The sequence below is a fragment of the Vigna unguiculata genome, chromosome 3, assembly GCF_037176805.1.
Source record: "Vigna unguiculata cultivar grain cowpea cultivar isolate G323 ecotype 2 chromosome 3, ASM3717680v1, whole genome shotgun sequence".
NCBI lineage: Eukaryota > Viridiplantae > Streptophyta > Magnoliopsida > Fabales > Fabaceae > Vigna > Vigna unguiculata.
The window spans coordinates 26,128,397-26,144,271 of NC_140794.1; the positions used below are offsets into that span (position 1 = coordinate 26,128,397).

Below are 15,875 nucleotides of genomic sequence, written 5' to 3' on the forward strand. Positions count from 1 at the left end.
ATATCACATGTAAAACTAATTAAGGATCATTAAGATTTATGATTCTCACACGATAAAACATAATAGAGCACTAACCTGTGTGAATATGCGTTCTTCAATTTATAATTTTTGTGTGCTCTTCAACCACCGTTTCCCAATCTACCTCTTTGCCTTTCTTTCTCTTCTCACACATTCTTGATGGGTTACTATGAAAAGAACTTTATGGCCAGAGACAGAACACCAATCCCCTTTATAAATCAACGTCCATCAAGTTGGTTTTTATTTTATCTTTAGTTTATTTCATTTTATTATCACTTCCCATAATAATAATCAATAAGTCTTTAAATTTTATTTATTAAATACCATCATAATATTTCAAATGAGTCGGTTAATTCTAAAACTATTGAAACAATGTTCAATCAAAAAACAAAGAGCCAAGCAATAGAAAAAGCAAGAAATTAAACCCTAAAATTCGCAAATAAGAAGTCATGATTATAAAAAATATAGATAATTAACCAATATTTTTTTTCCTAACTAAAGTTATGATTTATTAAAAAAAGTTATTAACTCATTATCATTTTTTTACCAATAAAAATTAACCATAACACTATTTTAATTAATTTTTATCTAATATCATTTTCAATACCAATAGAAATTAACCGTAACATAATATTTTAATTAAATTTTATTCTCAAACATAATTTTATAAATAATTTAATAGAAGATAGTAATACTAAAAATATTTTTTTAAGGACTTAAAACAAGTGTATTACCATTTTGGCCTTAGGTTAGCGTTGTGTTTACTATATGTCTCTTATAATAGGTAGTCATCATGTTAGTAATAATTAAATTGAAACTAAATCAAAATACTTTTTCCAAAATTTCATAGGCTTTGTAGCATCTTGATTATGATAATTTATATTTTTGATTTATTCAGAAATTAATATTTTAAAACTTTTAAAAATTGAGAAATTTGTTGGGGTTTAATTTCATCAAAGAAACACACCATCCTCGTCGTCTTTCAAATCCAATTATTTTTGTTTTGCTAAAAGGTTTCATAATATTTTGCTTATTTATATTTTCAAATATACAATTTCATCAAATACACGAAAAACCTTTTTTGAAAAATATGTTTTGGAATAAGTTAAATCCTTTTGTTATGTAAAGAGGAATAGTAAGACTCAACTACGTTAATAAATTATCAATATAGGCGAATATACACATTTAATATATATTTTTGTTAACATATAGCTTTGATATGACATTTTATACAATTTTTTGTTCCAACGCTTCCTTTAACTAGGCAAGATCGTTAGTAATTAAAACAAAAATAAACTAATAATTTCATAACCTACAATATAGACAATTCTACTTTGGATTCACGATTTTGAGAAAATAGACTAAGTGCTAACAAAATAAAACAACTCTACATAATCGTCTAATCTAATGAAAAAAAATGTATAAAAAGTTTCGTTTTTTTACAAAAATTACTTTAGAATCATGCCATTAATATTTTTTCATCGATGGATAATATAAAACTTTGTATACTATTCCTAACCATTAACTTCACGATTATATACTTTAAACGAATTGAAAATTTCCTTTTAATTTATGTTTGTTTTTATTGTGAATACAAACTTTATTTGTCTTAAGATTTATATACTTATATCATGAATGGTATATCTTTATTTTGGCTTAATTATCTTTTAAGTCTTTTGGACGAAAAAAAATATGAAGATCTAAAATTAATACTATTTTTTAGGACTATTATATTACAAAATCACAGTTACAAACGTTGAAAATAAATTTAAATATTTTATTCATTGATTTTCGATAATTAAACATACAAATTTAGTTTAATCCTTAAACAACAATATTTGAACATATGAAGTTAAGCCACAAAATCCCACTAATAGTCTTAAGAAAAATTACTTAATTACAATAAACATATAATAATAATAATAATAATAATAATAATAATAATAATAATAATAATAATAATAATAATATAAGTGTTTTCAACCAAAGTTTTAAGCGATCCATAGCAGAATCTCTCCCGCAGCTTGCCTGTAAATTTCTTCCACTGAATTTGCATCCAGGAACTGATGTGAAGCTCGTTTTCCCTGAATCATCAAAAAACTTCATCTAAGTTAAACTAACCCTAATTTTATGTTAATGTAACATGCTTCTATATAATAAGAAAAATGTTGAATTCTTTTAAAGTAAATGTATGAATGCGTGTCATTTTTGTATTAAAGCTGTAGTAATTAATAAATTTATTTATTTTTTGTATTTTTAATAATTTAGAAATTGCGTGTCTGAGTAATTAGAAATATTTAGTTTTTTATAAGAAGTAATAATGAAAAGTGCACAAGAGTTTGAAACGTACATGAGCTTGAATCATGATTGCATTTCCATTCCCCATGCACGAAATGTGGGCATACACAAGCTCGATCTTGTATTTATCAAGCACAAAAACTATGCTGGACACCAGACCCGGTTTATGGGCCGCGCAAATGCAGAATTGGGCCTCGTCTCCACAAACATTCAAGACCATGTTTGAAGAGGCCCAGGTTTTATCAAAAGCTACTGGCTGCTGCTGCGCAGGGAGTAAAAGCGCGTTTGAAGAAGTTCCCATAATCGCGTTCGAAAAGCCGTAATTAGAAGAAAGTCCCTGAGCAGTCATAAACATCGACGGTGATGATGACCCATACCCAAACGTGGACCCACATCGGACCCTTTCTTCTTTCTGCTTCTCAAGCTTTTCCAGGGTTCTCTCGAGATTTTTGATGTAGCTCACTGCTTCATCCACAACCGTTGATTTATCCGCCTGCAAAACCATGATCAAACAGTTGAAACGAAGTAAACCTAAGAATGAACATGAATCTGATGGAAAATATTTACCTTAGAAGGAACATGCGGAAGCAATGCATGAAGACTAGCGAACATGGTTTTCATTTTCTTTCTCCTTTCTCTCTCAGTCCATATATGCATTTCATGATCAGATTCGCGATTATTTTCAGCATTTCCTTCTGCACTGGTAGCTTTGTTCAGCTCTCGATTTCGCTTCTTTTTCATGACACCTTCGTCCTTTTCGTTCTTCTGCTTTTGTGAATTCGTGTTTCCCCAGAGCACGTTCGTATCATGAGAACTTTGATCTTCTGACATGAAGAGCATGATAGATTTGACGCAAGAGAGGCAGATTTGATGAGAAGAAGAATGGAGAAGACACGTTTATATAGAAGTGAGAGAGAGCTTACAGCTGAAGATGCAAGAGAAGATATGAATGATGATGATTAACTCTCTCCAAACTATAACCATAACACAATGCAGTTACTTTGAATCACAACAAATATATTAACATCATAATTATGCTAAAATATTATTTCAGTCCCACTAGATATGGTAACCATGATTTTAGGAAGAGTTTCATTTCATTTATTTCATTCTTTAATACATATATGTAATTTATTTTTATAATATAAATGCAATTTTAATAAATTATATTATATCTATTATTGTTGTCAGATGTAGAGTAAACTTTGGTGACAATGAAATAGCAATTTATCTGAAGTTATAAATTATGATCTTCTTTATTGGATATTTTTGTTTTTCATTTAATGGTAATTTTCGAAAGATTAACATTTATTATGATAGCAAAAGACATTTTTCTCAAAACTCTTATGTCAAATATACTAATTTTTATTATATTTTGTTGTCTTTTCCATTTCATCTTCGTATTAAGCCTTTAATCTCTTTAATTTAAAAAGTTTTTGTATTGGATGTATGTGAATATATGATAAACAAATAAAAAGGATAAGAATATTTATAATTCTACTTAAAACACAAAAGTTATTCAATTATTCTTTAAGCAATTAAAAAAATATGTCCTTTTACATTATATACCTATAGACACATAATAAAAATCACTTAAATGTTAAAAAAATGGTTTCATAGTTTTCATTAAAATTACAGGTTTTATTGTGAACAATGTGTTTCCACCTTGGTTTTTAATAAAAAAACTTTGGTAAAAAAACATTTATTGGTTCTTATAAATAGTTAAGAAACATGTTTGTGATCTCTAGTGTGTTCAAATCCCAATAAATATGCATCCCATTAAATTCTTCTTTTAAAAAAGTAAATAATTAATGAGCTTTATAGTTATATGATAATATTTGTATGAATAAATGATAATGGCACGCGTTTTTAACAAAATGATTTATTTATGGTTTAACATTAGTTATGACCTATTAATAATACATATCCATTTCATAGATATAAAAAAATTATTAAAACTCACATTTTGATAGTTAAAAAATAACAATCTCTTTTGAATTAAGATATTCACATCTTTACATGTTTATATTATTTTTTTAATGCTTCTTATCTGCGTTACTTTAGAAAATCTAAACTGATAAACTTAATGTGTTTTGTTAAACAAATTATTTATATTATCTTTCTAATGATAATAATATTCCCTGTAACAAATTTTGTTCTTATCTGCAAGTGCAAATGATGGTGTTTTTGGACAGAAATATACGTATTAGGTAATGAATACACTCTCTTTAACTTTCCTGATGAGAGAAAAAGATGCTAACGTTAATTTTACAAAGTAATCATGATTTAGATGCAGGTTGTTGCCATTATGTAAGAAACTCATATATAAATATTAAGTAAAATAAAAACATTGAATTGTGATTTTAATTCAATATCATAAAATTATTAGTTTAGTAAAGTAATATTCGTATTTTATTTATAAATTCGTGTGTGAGAATTTAACTTCACAGATCATAATCAAGATGTAATAATAGAAGGCATAATAGTTCGAATAAATTTTATTATAGATTTTAACATTCATATCGGAAAAATAGGCTTAAGATCAATTCAACCTTAGAAATGATTTTATAAGATAATATTTACATTCTACAGTTTGATATTGAGTGACAAAATATCTAACAAACACTATTAAAATAAACTTTGATGCCACTTAAAAAAAATTAAAATCTCACAAAATCAAATTAATAAATAAATATTTAATCTATTGTATATATTGTATTTTATAAATTAAATTATAAAATATTTTATCGTTAAATTTGATTAAAGTCATAAAATATAAAATATCTTGTGACTAACTATATATAGAAGTTATATTTTAGTTGATTGTATAACTTCTTATCTATAACTATTTATAATCTATTCTTATATATAAAATATATAAAGAAATTCTGTTTTGTGTACACAATTTTTATTCCTATTTTACATTTTATAATAAATTATTTATTTAGTTATTTGAAATTAACAATTATTTTTTACATATTTTTTATAAAATTTTCTTGATAATTTTTTTTTCATTCATCAAGAGTTATTGTTTTTTCATTTATTCCATTTCATTCTTAATAAATATAAATTTACTTTATATATTAACTATTCACAATATTATTACATACTAATATATATATATATATATATATATAAATAAATAAATAAATGTGAACACACAGGACTTGTAGTTATATATAAAATACTTTACATATCATTTATTAAAGAAAATGTTTTACTTCATTTTATGAAGTGTGTATATATTAAATATTTTATAATTCAATTTAAAGATGAAATATAATTCTTTAATAGTTCGAGGTTGAAAAACTTATTAATAACTCTATCATGATCTGGTTTATCTTATATATGAGTGATAAAACGCTTTTGTTTGCCAGCATTTGCAAGCCCATACAAACTTTTATAAACTAGTTTTTAATGTTTTATGTTATTTATTTAAGTAAGACAAAATATTTCATGTATATCAAACTTGATTATCTCAGGAAAAAATATAATGGCTCCATTTACTACATACAAGTCTTTATATTTTCATAACTTTGAGTCCAGACTCTTGAACATGCTACTTTAGATAATAATAAATATCACGTAATCTAGGAGTGATACAAGTAATAAAGAGAGATATATAATCCAATGACAGTAATTAATGGTATAACTAAAGGACAGTGTATTATTCGCTTTAAGTTTCTATGAAGTTCGAAAAGTTAGCTTTTCATTCGTATACATGCAACTCTAGTGCTTTCCTCACACTTGAGTCCACACATTTCAAACCAAACTCAGAAAACTGCAACACGCAACGTGCCCATGGTTCTATGTTGATAAGGTAAGAGTTTCACTAACTTTGTTGAACATAATTAACCATCTTTAAATATTGAAGAAAAAATAATTAGTCATTCATTATTGATCAGATTAAGAGATGAACTTCTTGGAAATATTACTTAATATCATTTTTTTTATTTAAATTAGGTTTTAGAAAATATTTCAGGTTTAGAGATATATTTCAGTTTTAGGAAATTAGTTATTATTTTATATTAAGGGTGAGATATTGTAATTATTTTATACTTGATATTCTGTTACATTTTAAATCTATATATAGGGTATATCAATAAAATACAATATGTCCCTCCGTATAACATATCACATATATCTCTTATATCTCTTATATTATCAAAAGCCCTAAATCCCAAGGGTGAGTCCCTTGTTTTTTTTTCTTTTTCATATGGATATATTTCGGTGACCCCTTTTTGTTATGGTTATGGTTATGCGGTCAGTCACTCCTGTAAGGCCCTGTTATTTTTTCTTCTTTTTTTTTTGCCTTACATAAAGGGGCTGACCCAAATCTGATGGGCCTAAGAGCTGGCCCAAATGTTAAAGTTGAGCCCAGGGTGCCCTAACGCTCACACTTTCTTCATTCTCAGATTCGCAGCCGCCTTCCTCTCCACTGTACCGCTAGAGCTCTGCTAGGGTTTGTTTCCCGCCTCGAACCAGTCCGCCTAAAAGCTCAAGTAGTGATTTCTACTCCACGTAAGTGATTCTGACCCTACTATATTTATTTCCTAAAGTTGTTCTTCGTATTTCACCGTTTAGAGTTCGAATTAATCCCATTTTCTTCCACTGTTCCGCTATTCTGCCAGTTCAACAAGTCCATCACTCGAGCTGCTATGCTCCGAGGTCCCGTGTCGAAGTTTTGTTAACCCTTTTCTAGGTACGGGAAGTTAGAGTTCGAGTCTAAGTTGTGTTTTTATGCCTGTTCTTGAGCTTTTGAATGGTTTGCATGGATAAATCATTGGTTTGGTGTGTGTAGTGCTTGGTATATTTGGTTGGATCGGGAAACATCTTTGTTGCAGGTGAATCAGGGGCGAGAGCTGTTAATCTCGCCCAAGCGAGTCAGGCTCGCCTAAGAGAGTTTGACGAAGGCTCGCCCAAACCCCAATGTGCGAAAGGTCGCCTAGGCGACTCGCTAAAATTTTTGAGCGAGCGAACACCTCGACCAGGTGAGAGGGGTCTCGCCTAAGCGAGATCCCGTGATGTTCTCTGGATGCTTCCTCGAGCACTCGCCTAGGCGAAGGGGGGCTCGCCTGAGCGAGCACGTCTCGCCTAAGCGAGACCCTTCAACCTGAGCGATGGGTTGGGCGAGGCAGTACGCTGTTTGGGTGCTTGTTTATTCTTGGATGACTGATATTGGTTTGAGTATGAATGTATGATAAGAAACATGTATATAATGGAGTATTATGCATGCTTGGCATGAATCATGAATTTTAGGTGATGGGTCTGGTATGAAAGTTGGCATGTGAACTAAATGAGTTGGTTATTGTTAAGTGGCATGAAAATGAGATGAGTTAAGATCCTATGAGCATGAATGGTATATGATGATTTGAAATGGGTTGGGCCTGGATCATGAAAGGCTTTGACTTTAAAGGTTGGTACGATTAATGTATATCTATACGTGGTGATTATTATTTGGCTATGTGAATATGGTTGATCTGTGTCAGTGCATAATTCCTTGGGGTCTCTAGGTGAGACTTTCAGGGTCGCGCTTCAGTGGTCGGGACGTAATTCCATGACCCCTGTTAGTGGGTGTCCATGGTGGTGCCCCATCTGTATAACTAGGTAAGAATTCAAGGTAAGGATTGCATCCTAACACTCTAAGGAGTCAGTTAGTCTCACTTAGAGCGGACTGACCCCTGTGGTGAGAGTAGCAGGAGGTCTGAAATTCATTAAGGACTAACCTTGTGGTGAGGGAAATTTGATTCATTGAAACACTTGTAACACATAGCTTGGGGGTGAGCAGCTCGGGGGTGAGCAGAGGTATCCACCAAAAGTGCAAGCATCCGCTGAATCCGACCAGGTTATACGTATCTGGATGAGTCGAGTCAAGTCGTAGTGTATTGATTCAAAGGTCATAACATGCTTGGTTGTTGTATGAATATTGGATGATGAAAATATATTTGACTGAATGATGAAAATGTTGTTTGGCTCTAGCTTACCCTGTTTGTTGTAATGTTGTCTTGTATGTGGCTCTTCTTTCTTGCGATGATCACTAATTTGATTGATGGGAGCAGATGGGCGAGGTTCTCGTGGTCAGCAAGGGAATGGTGATTCCGCTGTTGAGCCATCTGGGCTGGATTTTATTCTTTTCATGGTTTCCTTAGGGCTATGGCCCATGTATTGTTTCATGCCTTCTTGATCTACGCTCTATTGTTAGACCTTTATTTAGTTTTCCTTTGGCATCGTGGTGTGCCCGGTTTGTTGGGGTTGTGTTAAGAACCCCAGGACTATGCTACATTATTATCTCTGTGTGACGTTTCCTTTAATTTTGTGTATTAAATTAAATGGGACGTTACATTTATGGTATCAGAACGGTTATTCCTTAGGTCTGTGGACTTGGATGTCCGCTTAGCTTTCTCTGTGTCTTTTGAGTGTTCTTAGTTAAATTCTTGCCTTATCAAAACTTAACCAAGTGATTTTCTGTGTGCCAGTGATCCATGGCACCTCCTCGTACGCCAGGGCAATCGAGGCAATGGTAGCTGCTATGATGCAGCAGAGCACCGCGATGATGCAACAGCACGAAGCATCCATGTAGCGACAGGCAGCGTCGCTTGAACAGCAATAACTTGTGATATAGCAGATGGTGGCTACTAGGGCAACTGCTGAGGACGCCCATCGACAGCACATGGAGGCATTCCGCCAGCTGGAGGAGAATAGGGCGACTGCCCCTATGTTTGGTCCTGAACCACGACCTACAGTCAGTGAGTGGAGCTTAGAGGATTTTCTGAAGCACCACCCAGCGAAGTTTGATGGCAAGACTAGTCCTGACGCCGCAGACCAATGGTTGAAGGACCTGGAACGCATTTATGATGTGAAGATGTGCCCTGCGGAGAACAGGTTGGCATTCTCTATGTACATGCTCACGGGGGAGGCAGAGCATTAGTGGATCAGCACCAAATCTATCCTCGAGGAGAGAGACGAGCTAGTGATGTGGGAGGCTTTTAAGGAGAGATTCCTCTCTGAGTATTTTCCAGACAGTATCCGGTACGCCAAGGAGATAGAATTCCTCCAGTTGACCCAGGTAAGGAAGACGGTAACGCAATATGTTGAGAGGTTCAAGTACCTCAGCCGTTTCTACACCCTGCCACTCGATGAGGATTGGCGATGCAGGAAGTTCCAGAATGGGCTTCGCGGTGACATCCGCTTGGTGGTGGCTCCCTTGTCCATCAAGGATTTTGCCGCTCTGGTGGAGAAAGTCAGGGTGATGGAGAAGATGAAGCGTGAGGTGGAAGGTCAGCGCCCACAGCAGTCACAACCGCCTCAGAGGATTGGTGGACCATCTGGGTCCAAGCCTAGACACTAGGAGCGGAGGAGACCATATGATAGACCTCACCATCAGCCTCAAGGGTCTAGGAGCTTTTCTCCTCAACAGGGCCGAGTTCAGTGCTACATTTGTGGAGGCCCTCACCTGAGGAGTGCTTGTCCACGTATGGAGGGTTACCGTAGATGCAACAACTGTGGCAAGGAAGGCCATTTTGGGAAGGATTGTCCCACTCTTGCTAGGGCAGCAGCATGCCCTCCAGTTCAGGCTTCTCACCAACACCAGCGGAGAGATAGAGGCAACAGGCCTCAAGCGACAGGCAGGGTATATGCCATGACCGGAGCAGAGGCTGCAGGCTCAGGTAATCTTGTTATGGGACGATGCATGATAGCGGGTGAATCTTTGTGTGTACTGTTTGATTTTGGAGCGACACACTCATTTGTGTCAATTGCTTGTGTGGAGCGTTTGGGTCTGTCGGTGCGCGAGCTACAGTGTAAACTTCCAGTATCTACCCCGGCGTTAGGTCTGGTCAGGACGTCGTTCTTGTGTGCTAGGCTTCTAGTAGAGGTAGAGGAACGCAAGTACAAAGTAAATCTAATCTGCCTGCCTCTATAGGAGTTGGAGGTAATCTTAGGGATGGATTGGCTCTCTGCCAATCACATTCTGATAGACTGTCGGGAGAAGAGGTTGTTGTTTCCTGACTTAGAGGAGTTTGAGTTGGTGTCTCCTTAGGGGGTGGCGAGAGAGATTCAGAGTGGCGCGCAATGCTTCATAATCTTCGCCCGTATGGAGGTGGGAAAGAGAGAAAGAACATCAGTTATACATGTGGTACATGAGTTTGAGGAGGTGTTTTCGGATGAGGTACCAGTGTTGCCTCCCAGTAGAGAGGTGGAGTTCTCTATTGATCTGGTTCTAGGAACGACCCGGTGTCGATGGCTCCATATCGTATGGCTCTAGTGGAATTAGTGGAACTCAAGAAACAGATAGAAGAGTTGATGGAGAAACAGTTTATCCGACCCAGCACTTCGCCTTGGGGAGCACCAGTGTTGTTAGTGAAGAAGAAGGATGTGAGTTCGCGCTTGTGTGTGGACTACAGGCAACTGAACAAGATGACGATCAAGAATAAATATCCGCTTCCGAGAATTGACGACTTAATGGATCAGCTACATGGGTCATTGGTATTCTCGAAGATAGATCTGAGATCGGGTTACCACCAGATTTTAGTGAAGGCTGATGATGTGCAGAAGACGGTCTTCAGATCCAGATATGGCCACTATGAGTATGTGGTTATGCCATTTGGTGTGACCAACGCTCCAACGGTGTTCATGGACTACATGAACAGGATCTTCCGGCCTTTCCTAGATAAGTTTGTCGTAGTCTTCATAAACGACATCCTTATCTATTCCAGAACTCAGGAGGAGCACGCAGAACAACTGAGGTTGGTGCTTGATGTTTTCAGAGAGAAGTAGTTGTACGCCAAGTTGTCCAAGTGTGAGTTCTGGATGAGTGAGGTTCAGTTTTTGGGGCAAGTGATATCCGCCCAGGGGATTGCAGTGGACCCAGCGAAGGTCGAGGCAGTGGTAAAATGGGAAAGTCCTAAGTCGGCAACGGAAATCAGGAGCTTTGTGGGGTTAGCGGGCTACTATAGGAGGTTCATAGAGGGATTCTCTAAGATAGTAGCGCCTCTGACTTTGCTTACCCGGAAGGACCAACCCTTCACTTGGACGGACAAGTGTGAGGAGAGCTTTCAGGAGCTAAAGAGAAGGTTGACGAGTGCTCCTATATTGGTGATTCTGGACGTGGGGAAACCGTTTGAAGTCTACTGCGACGCATCTCATCTTGGGCTTGGTTGTGTCTTAATGCAAGAAAAGAAGGCAGTGGCGTATGCTTCACGACAGCTTAAGATGCATGAGTGTAACTACCCCACTCATGATCTAGAGCTGGCAGCAATAGTATTTGCCTTGAAGATCTGGAGGCACTATCTCTATGGTGCTCAGTTCCGTGTGTTCAACAATCATAAGAGCCTCAAGTACTTGTTTGATCAGAAGGAGCTGAACATGAGGCAGAGGAGGTGGATGGAGTTCCTGAAAGATTATGACTTCGAGCTCCTATATCATCCAGGGAAGGCAAATGTGGTGGCAGATGCTCTAAGTAGGAAGACAGTACATACAGCGCATCTCATGATAAAAGAGGTAGAACTACTAGAGAAGTTCAGAGACATGAGGATACAGGTGGAGTTGGGGTCCGAGTCCATTAGGTGTAGTACCCTTACTATATCTAGTGACTTCTTGGACTCGATCAGAGAGAGGCAGTTGTTGGACGTCAGTCTGAACAGAGTCAGAGAACAGCTTGGATCAGAGGAAGCCAAAGACTTTGCTTTGAGTGATGATGGCATACTGAGGTTTCAGGGCAAAATATGTATACCCGATGATGCGGAGGTAAAACGGTTAATTCTTGAGGAAGGACATAAGAGTCGTCTTAGTCTGCACCCTGGCATGACTAAGATGTATCAAGATCTCAAGGAAACCTTCTGGTGGCAAGGGATGAAGAAAGATGTGGCTCAGTTCGTGTCGGCGTGTTTGACGTGCCAGAAGGCGAAGGTGGAGCATCAGAGGCCCGGTGGGATTCTACAGCCTTTGGAGATACCAGTATGGAAATGGGACAACATCTCCATGGACTTTGTGACCCATCTGCCGCGGACTTTTAGAGGACATGACACCATCTGAGTGATAGTGGATTGGTTGACCAAAAAGTGCTCACTTCTTGGCGATGAACTTGAGGATGTCCATGGCCAAGTTGGCCCAGCTGTACGTTAAGGAGATTGTGAGGTTACATGGAGTACCTTCGAGCATAGTTTCCGACAGAGACCCACGGTTTACATCCCGATTCTGGAAAACCTTACCGGAGGCGTTGGGGACCAAGTTGACTATGAGCTCAGCTTATTACCCTCAGACCGATGGCCAGTCTGAGAGAACGATTCAGTCATTAGAGGATTTGTTGAGGACTTGCATATTGGATCATCTGGGTGCTTGGGATGAGGTATTGCCTTTGATAGAGTTCACCTACAACAACAGTTTTCATGCGAGCATTGGCATGGCGCCATACGAGGCTCTTTATGGTAGGAGGTGTAGGACTCCTCTCTGTTGGTATCGGGATGGAGAGGTAGTGTTGATTGGACCAGAATTGTTAGAGCAGACCACCGAGAAGGTGAGGATGGTGAGAGATAGGATGTAGGCTTCTCAAAGTAGGCAGAAGGCCTATGCGGACCGCAGGAGGAGGCCTTTGGAGTTTGCAGTGGGAGATCATGTATTCTTGAGGGTGACCTGAACCACGGGCATGGGAAGGGCTATCCGCTCAAGGAAGCTTTCGCCCAAGTTCCTTGGCCCCTATCAGATCACGAGGAGGATTGGGCCGGTGGCTTATGAGATAGCTTTATCCCCGCAGTTGGCAAACCTTCACCCAATGTTCCACGTCTCACAGTTGAGGAAGTACATGTTTGACCCAGCTCATGTGTTAGAAGCCGAAGATATACAGATTAGGGAAGACCTCACCGTGGAAGTACCACCCATCGCTCTTAAGGATAGCAAGGTTGAGGAACGCCGTGGAAAGACCTTTAGTCTTGTTAAAGTCATCTGGGATCGGAGGACGGGTGACTCGACTTGGGAGTTAGAGGAGGACATGAGAAAATCACATCCACATCTGTTTACTTGGTGAGTTTTTATTTTCGAGGTCGAAAATTTTGTTGTTGGGGAGAATGTAAGGCCCTGTTCTTTTTTTTTCTACCTTATATAAAGGGGCTGCCCCAAATCTGATAGGCCTAAGAGCTGGCCCAAAGGTTAAAGCTAAGTCCAGGGTGCCCTAACGCTCACACTTTCTTCATTCTCAGATTCGCAGCCGCCTTCCTCTCCACTGTACCGCTAGAGCTCTACTAGGGTTTGTTTCCCGCTTCGAACCAGTCCGCCTAAAAGCTCAACCACGTAAGTGATTCTGACCCTACTGTATTTACTTCCTAAAGCTGTTCTTCGTATTTCACCGTTTAGAGTTCGAACTAATCCTGTTTTCTTCCACTGTTCCGCTATTCCGCCAGTTCTGCAAGTCCATCACTCGAGCTGCTGTGCTCCGAGGTCCCGTGTCGAAGTTCTGTTAACCCTTTTCTAGGTACGGGAAGTTGGAGTCCGAGTCTAAGTTGTGTTTTTATGCCTGTTCTTGAGCTTGTGAATGGTTTGCATGGATAAATCACTGGTTTGGTGTGTGTAGTGCTTGGTATGTTTGGTTGGATCGAGAAACATCTTTGTTGCAGGTGAATCAGAGGCGAGAGCTATTAATCTCGCCCAGGCGAGTCTGACGAAGGCTCGCCCAAACCCCAATGCGCGAAAGGTCGCCCAGGCGACCCGCTAAAATTTTTGAGCGAGCGAACACCTCACCCATGCGAGAGGGGTCTCGCCTAAGCGAGATCCCGTGATGTTCTCTGGATGCTTCCTCGAGGCCTTGCCTAGGTGAAGGGGGGCTCGCCTGAGCGAGCACATCTCGCCTAAGCGAGACCCTTCAGCCTGAGCATGCTTGGCATGAATCATGAAATTTAGGTGATGGGTCTGGTATGAAAGTTGGCATGTGAACTAAATGAGTTGGTTATTGTTAAGTGGCATGAAACATATTAATCTTCAGTGGTCGAGACATAATTCCATGACTCCTGTTAGTGGGTGTATAACCTGAATTTCATTGAAACACTTGTAACATAACATGATTGGTTGCTCTGATACCACTGATGGGTTATATATATAATTTTTTCATATATGCATTTATAGTCATAGTTATTGGCATGGTTATGGATATTGAGAGATTGTGGTTCTATATGGTTACATGACATTAGTCTTACACATATAAGACCTTAGACACCAATTTAACCCCAAAACCTTAAGGCAATGTTGTTATGAGTCGTTATTCTTATATAATGTTTAACTTTGTCTATTTTATGCAATGTGGAACTTTAATTCACACTTGAACTATTTCCAACACTTATAAATATGATTACTTGCTCTAATGTGTAATTACGATGGCTGTGTGTGTTTACCTTCCATTGCTTTTTAATTGTTTAGAATTATTTTAGATGAAAAATAATTTTGAATTGAAATTTAAACAATTAAATAGAACATTTTTTTTAATCAAATTATAGAAAGAAACGTAATCATTTTCGAGGAAACGCGGTGGCGTGATCATTTTCATAAACGGTAGCACCGACTGAAAGACTAAATACGAACGTTATAATATGAAAGGAAAAAAAGTTGTTTAACACGATCAGACGAAAATTTAAAAATTTGTATAATTGTATAAGGATAAAATAGTTTTAATAAAAATTAATTTTTATATTTTTAAAAGAAAAAGAAAATAAATAAAGATAATGTTAAATGGTAGTAAAAAACACAGTTTGGAATACGAAAACTACGGTTTCACTGAATCACTGATGTACAAATTGTTCTTGAAGAGTGGCAGAACCAACTTTTCCAACGTTGCAGAAGCAGAAGCTTCCAAATCTGCAAACAAAAAATGAGTAGAGCTTAGGTTGGCTTAGAAACAAGAAGATAGACTATTGAGAACTGTCGGGAAAATTACGCTCATGTTAATTTCAAATTATATTAATCTATTATTGCTTTATAATCTTAATATTATTATTGAATTGATTGATCATTAAGTTTTTCATAGAACTCCTTTAGTCACTACTTTAACTGAATTTCTTTTCTTAATTATTTTTCATGTACTATACTTAGTATGGAAAAGGTTGTGATTTCACTTGTACAGCTGTACTTCTATGCTAATTTCTATAACATGATAGTTATATACATAAATGCATATACTGGTATTTTATATAATATTATATTTAATAGATATATCTTTATTAAATTTAATAATTTAATAACTATGTAAGCATAGTTTTTGTAACAAAATTTTAATATGTTCACACATTATAAATAATATATTCTTATATAATAAAAAAAATATCATAATATATTTTAAAGTTTTCTATATTTAAATTGTAAGAAACTTAAATCATAAAATTATAATTTTAAATTGAATTACAAATAAAATTGTAAATATAACTTTTAGTAAAACTATAATTACAAATGTACTAATATTTGTTTTATATATCTTTATTATTTCGTTTTAAGACCACATATTATTTTAAAAACTCAAAACAATTGACAATCTCCTTGTTTTTTCAAGAGTAACCCAAAAGAGGTTTCCCTCAAATATTAAA

General features: G+C 36.4%; 1 protein-coding gene across 1 annotated transcript; it reads right to left on the reverse strand.

Moving 5' to 3' along the window:
- Nucleotides 1–1,782: 1,782 nt before the first annotated feature.
- On the reverse strand, nt 1,783–3,257 carry LOC114175717 (transcription factor bHLH95-like). Its single transcript, XM_028060501.2, has 3 exons — nt 2,884–3,257; nt 2,369–2,809; nt 1,783–2,102 (listed from the first exon to the last, which is right to left on the reverse strand). Exons 1-3 carry the CDS (start codon nt 3,154–3,156, stop codon nt 2,010–2,012), a joined length of 807 nt encoding a protein of 268 aa, XP_027916302.1. The 5' UTR covers nt 3,157–3,257; the 3' UTR covers nt 1,783–2,009.
- Between the last annotated feature and the right edge of the window lie 12,618 nt (nt 3,258–15,875).

What these genes read in the sequence shown, in the direction of transcription:
- LOC114175717 (XM_028060501.2), bottom strand. Translation starts at nt 3,156, where the DNA reads ATGCTCTTCATGTCAGAAGATCAAAGTTCTCATGATACGAACGTGCTC. An exon ending in TTCCGCATGTTCCTTCTAAG is followed by an intron (nt 2,810 to 2,883) that starts GTAAATATTTTC and finishes ATGGTTTTGCAG; the next exon opens with GCGGATAAATCAACGGTTGT. An exon ending in CAATCATGATTCAAGCTCAT is followed by an intron (nt 2,103 to 2,368) that starts GTACGTTTCAAA and finishes TTGATGATTCAG; the next exon opens with GGAAAACGAGCTTCACATCA.